Source organism: Gastrolobium bilobum, unplaced genomic scaffold (assembly GCF_033153095.1).
Source record: "Gastrolobium bilobum isolate Gb01-03AN ecotype WA unplaced genomic scaffold, APGP_CSIRO_Gbil_v1 utg37754, whole genome shotgun sequence".
NCBI classification, from domain to species: Eukaryota; Viridiplantae; Streptophyta; class Magnoliopsida; order Fabales; family Fabaceae; genus Gastrolobium; species Gastrolobium bilobum.
In genome coordinates, this window is record NW_026897845.1 from 22,030 (window position 1) to 31,902 (window position 9,873).

General features: G+C 39.3%; 1 protein-coding gene across 2 annotated transcripts; it reads left to right on the top strand.

Moving 5' to 3' along the window:
• The first annotated feature begins 1,781 nt into the window (after positions 1–1,781).
• LOC133310800 (E3 ubiquitin-protein ligase RING1-like) lies at positions 1,782–9,481 on the top strand. 2 transcript variants are annotated; one of them, XM_061511788.1, is made up of 2 exons: positions 1,782–2,767; positions 9,269–9,481. In XM_061511788.1, the coding sequence occupies exon 1, from the start codon at positions 1,813–1,815 to the stop codon at positions 2,740–2,742; it is 930 nt and encodes a 309-aa protein (XP_061367772.1). In that variant the 5' UTR covers positions 1,782–1,812; the 3' UTR covers positions 2,743–2,767; positions 9,269–9,481. The 2 variants fall into 2 exon arrangements, with proteins under 2 accessions (XP_061367772.1, XP_061367771.1); XM_061511787.1 differs by having other exon boundaries at positions 9,309–9,481.
• Positions 9,482–9,873: the final 392 nt, after the last annotated feature.

Below are 9,873 nucleotides of genomic sequence, written 5' to 3' on the forward strand. Positions count from 1 at the left end.
ATTATGAATATACATGACCATGGCGTTATATGCGCAATAAGATGATGATTAACAGCTGTACAGAATTTTAAATGTTGATGCGACTGTTTTGGAATTCTGTGTCTAGTTTAATATTGTTGCATTATTGGTTTTACTATCACACTACTGAGATTTTTCTCACCCCTTCGGGGTTGGATATGTATTGTTTAATTGATGCTGCTATTTTGGGAATTTTGATGATGACATGTTGTGTCTATTGATTGTTGGCTGATCACTATAGTAGGATGTAATATTTTTAGATGCTGGAAGAAAATGTTAGAACATGCCATAAATTTTTGTATGTGGATCTTTATGATTAGTTGTAAGTTGTAAGATTCTGCTCATACTTTACACATCTATTTTCTGTACGTTTTGAATGCTGATTTGTAAACTATTTTTACGGGCACTTTGCGAGTTCCTCTTCTGAGGCTACAGATCTCCAATTTACTTATAATTTATATGCACGCATAGCCCCAGGTGTCTAGTTTCATATTATAAAAACTTTACAATGAAATTCTGAAAGCTTGATTTATTATGATTTTTACACGTCAGGTCGTTTTGGAACAATTTCATTGAATTATCTCTCACCTTGCGAATTCTGTTTCGAGGGGCTAAACACCTCCGAATGAAATGATTTTTATATGCACGTATAGCCCCGAATATTTAGTTTTCTTGTATCAAAGAATATTTTTTTAAGCTGCTGAACTTGATTTTACACGATTTTCTCAAGGCAGCAAGGTTTTTCAGGAAAACTACTATTTCAGCAATTCATGTATTTTGTAAAGCTGCACTCTGATTTCAGTAAACCACTAGATTTTAAATATAAGAGTGAATTAGTAACTTGAAAATGCAGTTCTTAGTCTTTTTAAAAAAAATTCGTTCGACTCTAATCCGCTTAGCAGACAACTCCCTTGGACGCGTACAAGGGAGGTTGTCACATCTACTCTCTTCTGGTTTACATAACATTTATCTTATTTTTATTATTCGGGAGAAGGGGTGCCTCCTCACAAAGGGGGTCGGGCCTGTAGCTCAGAGGATTAGCCGAAAGAGGCCTTCTTCGCCCTTGATAACAAATATACATTTGTAAAAAAAAAAATGTAACTATAATTAAATAATAAAAACTATAGGTTTTATAATTTTCATCTTATATAAGAAGATGATTTTTATGCCAGAAAGAAAAAAAGTCATAGAAGATCCACATATTAAAAAAAATTGTGTGTAAAATGACCATTTTGCCACACTTGGTAAAAAAATTTACCAGCCTGCCACGCCAACAGTAACTTTTGCCAAAATGCCACGCTGCACCCTTAGCTGTCGTTGAAGAAGTCTGAAAATATAACTAATTCACATTATCTTATCTTAACTCTTAATTATTTTCAGACTTCTTCAACGACGGCTAAGGGTGCAGCGTGTCATTTTGACAAAATTTACTATTGACGTGACAATCTGATAAATTTTTTTGTTAAGTGTGACAAAATGATCACTCTTCCGTAAAATTCATATCAAGTAGAAAAAAAGAATTATAAAACTCAAAAACTATATAAAAATGAGATAATAGTATGGTATGGAGAAAGTATGTCTGGGAGTCTGGGACATGTCCCATCAACCCATGAATCCACCACCCATTGGCTTCGATGTTGACAATTTTACAATTGTGCCACCTGTCCCCTCTCTCTCTCTCTCCCTCCTGAGTTTCCTTTGTTACTTGCAACCCTTTCGCTGTTTGGTCCTCTTCTTTTCATTTTCCTTATACCTCGCGCTGTATCCTCTCTCTCTATTTACCTTCGAATTGACATGTCTTCTGCCGGCGGCGGCGTTACCTCCGACGCTCCTCAGCAATATTTCTGCTATCAGTGCAACCGCACTGTCACCTTTACTCCTTCCTCTGATCTCGTCGTTTGCCCCGATTGCAACGGTGGCTTCATCATGGAAGTGGAAAATCCAATTCCAAACAATCCTCATTCCTTGTCTTTCACCTACGAGTTTGGCAGCGACGATCTCCCCACTCTCTTCGGCGGTCGATCGTCCCCATTCGGAGATGCCGACGCCTTTAACCCTTTGGTTTTCCTTCAGAACTACATTCAAACCCTGAGGGCTGGTGGCGCTAATGTTCAGTTCGTGATCGACAACTCGGGGGACCCTAGTGGAACATTTCGTCTCCCCACCAATCTCAACCTTGGCGATTACTTTTTCGGGCCCGGTCTGGAGCAATTGATTCAGCACCTTGCGGAGAACGATCCCAACCGGTACGGGACACCCCCAGCCTCCAAGTCTGCTATCGAGGGGCTCCCCAACATCTCGATTACAGAAGAATTGTTGGCTTCGGATTCGTCGCAGTGTGCAGTGTGTAAAGACACATTCGAGCTCCGGGAATTGGCCAAGCAGATGCCGTGTAAACACATTTATCATTCCGATTGCATCCTGCCCTGGTTGGAATTGCACAATTCTTGTCCCGTGTGTCGTCATGAGTTACCAACTGATGATCCTGACTATGAGCAAAGGGCTCCAGAGAATCGGGGCCAATCTGTAGGTGTAGGTGCCGCTGATTCGTTTGGAGAGTCACCCAGGGAGCAGAGGTTTAGGGTTCCTTTGCCATGGCCCTTTAGGCAGTTTTCTTCAGTTGCTGAGACAAGCAATGTTAGGAATGCCAATAACAGCCAAAACAGTGATGGGGAATCAAATTGTAATTTTGAATCAGAAACCAGGCAAGAAGACCTCGATTGAGTAACACTCAATGTTTCATATTTAAGTAAGGAACTCACTGTTTTCTCTTTTCAATTTCGTTTCTTTCATATGGTTGGCTTCATGCTATAATTATTGTATAGTGTTTCCTATTTTAATGCCGGAAGTAAAATGATGAGGTAGCTCTAAGCTGTTAGTTCATGCTCTCAGTTTGCTTTTGGATTTTTGTGGATGTGATTGTAGTGATAGCCATTCTTTCTCATTAGAGAATTACTTTTTCTTCGGTCACATTTTAGATATAGGTAATAGGCGGCATTGCCTTTGAGCTAGCAGCGACCAAGTGCTGGGAAGTGGGAACTATTTGTGTAGAAAAGTCTTTTGTCTCTTTGTTTTCTTGTGTTAGTCAGAAAGCTGAATAGTTATGCTTATTGGTGTGGTATTATTGATGTTTATTAGTGATATAATTATGTGGTGCAATTGGTGTTTATGGGTATTTATTGGTATGGGCTCTTATTAGTGGTGAAATGGGACTTTTTATTGGTATTGTAATGAGCCCCTTCATTGGTGTATGATAGGCATCGATAGAACAGATTCAAAGGAACAACTAAACAGAAGCATTTTACTTGCAAACAGAAGTACAATGTAATGTATCAGTAATTGCAATAAAAGAGACGAGTTTCCTAATAGACCTTACAATGACAGTAATGAAAGGTAATTAGAGTAAAGGAAATAGACAATAACAGTGACAACTCTAGAGCATGCGAGAGGCCCTAGTCTCTCCCAAGTTCCAAGCCTATTCCAAATCCAAGATGATCCCCTCATGCTTCCCATGCCTCCCTTTTATACAGCTAACTTTCCCGCCCATTTTCAGTTGCACATCCTTTCTAGATCCTTCCCCTCCTAACAACCCATTAACCAACTGAATTGCTTGGGCCTGGGCCGTATCAATACCCCCCCCCCCCCCCCCCCCAAAATAATCACCTTGTCCTCAAGGTGAGTACAGATAACAAAGATGTTGCCTCCGGGATCCCATTGCTTGAACCTTAAGGATCCATTAAGGCAAGAGATGGCACAACCTCCACCACCCGGATCCCACTACATGAAAGGTATATGACAATGGCTTTCTAAAACATCAGAGAGCCCACCAAGGTCCCATTCCGTTTCTGCACTTGAACCCTTATCTACCCGTTTGGAACTAGTAACATGAGCTCCATTTATCAGATTTCCAGTAACTTTCCACCGGTTCACACAACTAGGCAGTGAATATTCTTGTGTGCCTTCCATTCTCAAAAAATCAGAATTCACAACATATAAAATATCATGTTTGTCTTTATTAACTATGCAAACCCTATTATGATTTTGATTTTGTTCCGAGATGTCAAGAACATAATTCCTACAAAATCCCACAAAGTTCACTCTAATTTTAGGCCATTGAGTCCAAACAGCCTTCTTGAATTCCTCTTCAATGAACAAATGTGCTTTCCAAAATTGTTTTCTTTCTTCAACATCAAAAGGCCAATGACATACCTTGATGTGATACCGGACTACCTCAAAGTCCCCTGACTCATGCCATGCTTCAAGACAGCTCCAAGATCTCTATGCTCCATCTTTCTCCATTTTGACTATCAGCCATGATCCAAGGCGGTTTGAAACTAGGCTACTAGGTGCATCACCCGGGAGGACAAGCTCTGAAAAATTAGCGAAACTGACCTGGGTATTGACAACCTCCTCAAGTAAAGGGTTTTGGTCCTCTACTGATTTGCCAACGTCTGGAATAGCTGCCACCGTCGCTCCATCTTCGTTCCCCTCACCTTCTTCCTCGTCGTTAGCGTCAACCAGTAGCAGATGTAGTTGGCGGACCTGACATTTATGGTTGGGGTGCCACTGCTCATCACATTTGAAACACCACTGGCCGATCTCGCAACTCTGCTTGTGGGAGACGTCGACAATTACGAGCTTGACTTTCGCGAGCTGGATCACCACTGACCCCCAAATTCATGGTCTGAGTTGTCCCCTTCGTGATCGCTGTCCTAGGGATTTCGCTGGTGTTTCGCGGGTTAGATTGACCCATATTTGGGTAATGTTGTGGAGCGGGTGATGGGTTTAAAGAACCCGTTTGAATTGGGTTAAAATGACCCACATTCAAGAGGCTGGAATTCACGGTTGATGAATGGGTTAGATTCGTTGAATTCCCTTGGCCCATATTCAAAACAGTCCACCCTTTAACCTCAGCTGAACCCAAACTGGTTTGCTGGCCCAATGCTGCCTGATTCAGAACTGGGGCCCAACTCCTGCCAATAGGTCCCAAGAATTTTCCTTGAATGTTCTTCTCCTTATGAATTTCGATTTCTTCCTCGTTCGCCACATGCTTGTTCTTGGCTTTCGTTCTCTCCTCCGAAAAGGAATCTTGCTGCATTTTGATCTCTGGAGTAGAATGTAGTAAATCTATTTGTGGCTTCAAAACTTCCAGTTCATCTTCTTCCTCCTTCTCTCCATCTATGGCTTCACGCACCGTCGTCTCCTTCGTCTTCTTCTCTGTCAACGTAGCTGGTTTCTGCAACCGCTCCGTTCGATAGCTTTCCACAACGTCCACCTTCAAGCTACTTGCAGAATTTTCGCCTGAGGTGACACGCGAATTAGTTCGCATGACAGCCACTTTTGCTGTTTGTGTTGCCTTCGTGTTGTCCAACCTAGGGTTAAAATGAGAGGAATTGTTGGTCACGTGCCTTCCACTTGCTGCGACTTGGTTTGTATGCGTGGGCTGGTAATTGTTTGCAGAAATGGGCTGCGTTATTTTATTTGTTTCGGCCCAGTTGCTTCCTCTAGCCACTTCGAAATCATGATTTATCCAAGCCCAATTTCGTTTTTTCCTCTTCATCGTTTCCTTCCTCATCGTCTTCCACATTTCAGGATTTTTTTTCCATCTTCAATTCGGTTTTTGTCAGTTCCGCACCTACTTCCTCATGGCAAATACTAAAATCTGGTTGAAATCGTTTGAGTAGCGCCGTAACAAATTCCCACCAAGAGGCATTCACATATATTCCGCTCCAGCACCACCACCAAGCACTAGCTTGACCTTTCATCAATTTCGCAACTCGAGGAAGCCTCTCTGTTTCAGGTATTTCATACGTTTCAAAGTACTGCACTACCTTGGTTAGCCATCCATAGGCTTCTTCTCCTTCAAACTCTAGTAACTCCAATTTCTTCTCGTGAACCATAGAACCATAAAATTCTCCATCATTCCTACAACTTGGATCTCCCTGTTGCCGCTCGGGTCGTCTTCTTCGCGAACCTCTATTTAGTTGAGAAACGTTCTGTAAAATCTAGTCGAGGAGCCTCATTATCTCTGCATGGGTCTCCTCCGCTTTTCTCATCTTCTCCAATCTCTCAAATCTGTTTTCCATTTTATTTTATTTTATATAATAGCTAGGTTCAAAGCACCCTTAGGATCGGAGTGCTTTGATACCAATTGATAGGTATCAATAGAACAGATTCAAAGAAACAACTAAACAGAAGCATTTTACTTGCAAACAGAAATACAATGTATCAGTAATTACAATAAAAGAGACAAGTTTCCTAATAGACCTTACAATGACAGTAATGAAAGGTAATTAGAGTAAAGGAAATAGACAATAACAGTGACAACTCTAGAGCATTCGAGAGGCCCTAGTCTCTCCCAAGTTCCAAGCCTATTCCAAATCCAAGATTATCCCCTCATGCTTCCCATGCCTCCCTCTTATATAGCTAACCTTCCCGCCCATTTTCAGTTGCACATCCCTTCTAGATCCTTCCCCTCCTAACAACCCATTAACCAATTGAATTGCTTGGGCCTGGGCCTGGGCCGTACCAGTGTATTTCATTTTTTCTTGGATTTTGTATTTTGCCTATAAATGGCCTGGTATATTGAAGGAATAAGATGAAGCGTTCCCTTTTCTAATATCTTGTATATGTTTCAACAATTTAGAATTTTATCTCTTAACATAATGTCCATTCTTTGGCAGCACACTATCATAAGAATGATATTGGGAGGAAGTAGAACTTATAAGGACTAATTTAAAGATTTTGAAATTGTAGGGTCCAAAACCAAAAAAGGTCAATTTTGCAGGGACTAAAACATATTTAAGCCTGCTGCTAAAATATCTTTATACCATTTAAATGCAAAAAATGTTGTGTTGTTTAATTGGGAAAGTGATCTTTATAGGATATGGTTGAAATTTTATGGTTCTCGGAGATTTGAGTTCATAGCTCAAGCTTGAATATGAGAGTAGTCTGATGGTACTGGTAAAAATGGTATTATATTACTGATGGAAAATGTTGGAGACTAGCTCCTGCAACTCACAAACTCCAAAAGATAAGGACTCTATAAATTGCAGTAGAGCAATCACGGGACACATAACAATGTCACAAGAAATTAAAGTGTAGTTGAGTAAAGAACCCCAAAACCTACCATGCTCAGAGGCCTGCCAACCAGCGCCTCATTCACCCCCTTTTCTGACTCAATTCCCTTCCTTTTCCTCACCATCCTCATTTCCCTTAATATTACCCTCTTCCCTTCCCACGATCATGGAATCTTCCTCACCATTCACAGCTTGCCACGTGTACTGTTTTGTAACAAACTCTCTCTTCTCTTTTCTGTGTGTTGCTTACGGTTATTTTTGCCATCTGCTCACACATTTTGTTCTTGCCTTTTTCTCCGATTTCAGCATTGGATTGGGCTCCTGCTCCCACTTCTTTCTCTTGTCCACTTCCTCCTATTTCAGCAATGGGTTGGGCTCTTGGCCTTTTTTTTTTTTTTCCTGCTATACGCAAACTTGGCCACATCATAGTCACATGTTGCATCCCTCATAACCCAACAGAAGACTTTAAAAAATACCTACTTACCTAGACACGTTGGATTTTGCTGTGTTGCAGTATGCCTCCATGTCATGTCTTATATCACGGATATTATCAGCTAGTGGATGCATTGAAAGGAAAATTTCACAACTCACAGCTTATTTTAATATTTTTTTATTTGTATAGGACTTGGAAGATTAATGTGGTCAGTTAGAAGGATTGGAGGTCAGATTGAACTGGAAACATTCAATGTCATAAGTGGGTTTGCATCCCAAGTAGTACTTTCAGAATGTTTGAGTTACTGTCATTCTCTGCTGAACTACCCATAGTCTTTCCCTTTTAAAGCCCATCTAAGTATCATTTTTCTGTTTGGTTATTAATATGTCTACCTAACAAAACAAGCCGGCATAAGCCATGCTTAGGGACTTCACACAGACACAAACATGCCATATGAGTTTACATTAAAGACTAGAATATCTTGTACTGCTGCCATGTTCAGGCTTTGGAAAGCTACTAGAATTTCAGTTCCTGGCTGCCTCCATCCACCTTTGCCAGATCAGCTTCCAGGCTCCGATGTTTCTAAACTGATACTTTTGAGAGATAATATGTGGAGCTTGAACTTGGTGGTCTACTTGTCTTTTATTGGAATTGAATTGGATTTGACCATACCTTCTAATTTGATAACTAGCCACATCTTCTAACAATCTATAAGAAGTTTGAAAATATAAATATCTTATCTCTGCTGACTTCATATGTGTTTTTTTCCTATATGAAGGACCATATAAATGTCAATTATCAATGACACAAATTATGGTTCATCTCTTCATTGTTGAACTTTATAGAAGTCATGCTTGTTATTTTTATGGCCTTTTAACTCTTTAAAAGCTTTCAATTCTTGAAATTGTTTGTATGAGTTATCTATATATTACATTCAAGTTTTGATGTTTTCTATAAACGATGTCCTTGTGGCAAATTTTATCTTCACGAGTGCAATAATACAATAATACTTGAACCCTCTAACCAGTAACATTCATGATGAAGAAAGTCAAGTTAGTATATTTAAATTTGATTAGATATTCTGGGCTGGGATATTTTAATTTTTAATGTAATGGACCCTCTTAAACCGAGTGCTGCTGCAAATAGTGTGTTCGTAGGTGTGAGTCTAATTTAGAAATCTTTATACTTGTATGAGGAAATCTTGCCGTATTTCTAGTTGTCCTGGGAGTTAATCTTATTTTTAGTTTTGGACCTTTTGCAGGATGGTAGAATGTATTTAATAACACTGCTTTATCAGATTATGTTAGAAATTCCCAAATATCAACATTTCTAGTTGTCCTGTGAGTTTAATCTTATTTTTAGTTTTGGACTTTTTGCAGGATGGTAGAATGTATTTAATAACACTGCTTTATCATATTATGTTAGAAATTCCCAAATATCAACAGTTAGTTACAAGGGTATCAATAGTTAGAATAATTATTTAGTAAGTTAGAGAGGTTGGAAAGAAGAACATGGGTTTAGCTTAAATAGAAGGACGACTAGTAGGAAGAAAGGGGAGATTTGTTAATTTGGAAAAACAGAGCACTGGCCCAGTTGTAGGGAAACTCTTGGATGAGATTCCTCTCCTTTGTTCTTTGTTTGTGATTTAATAAACACTACCAAAGTATTCTTTTGTCCTTTCCTTTTGCTGTTTTTCTCAGCTTTCTCTCTAAAAACTAACATATTATTACTTATCCAGATGCCATACTCACGATGAGATTTCCTCCTTTTTCCGGCAGGTATGAAGAGTGTTTCAAATCTGCAGCATTGTTTAATAGAAAGAATGTTAAAAGTCAATTGTGATTAGTGACAGTGCAAATGTCATATTTGGTTATTGTAAACGTAGATAATTATCCATCGACATTTTGACTGTTAGATTCTTTATGGATTGATCATTTTATGTACATTATTGTCTGTGACTTCCTTTAGTTAGTTCATCTGTTTTATACTGTGTGGTCTATCATCTTCTCTTGTGTTGGCCAGTGGATTCTTTTGCTGCATTGGTGGCGAAGCTCCGATGTTGCACCGAGTCATAATATCCAAATCTCACGAAATATATAAGATTAAGAATAAGAGATATTGTTTTCTTTAAGATCAATAACAGATGGGAATACAAACATCTTTATTCACCAACAAATTCGCCCATTGGTGGATCCATAGACAAATTAAAAAGGAGATTTTTTTTATTTTTTTTAAATAATTACTCGTCCATCGGTAGTCTCGTCAATTTTTTGAAATGGATTTAAATCCGTCAGGGATTCTTACGGTTTTTAGTAGTAATTTGTTATGTCATTATTAGCACCT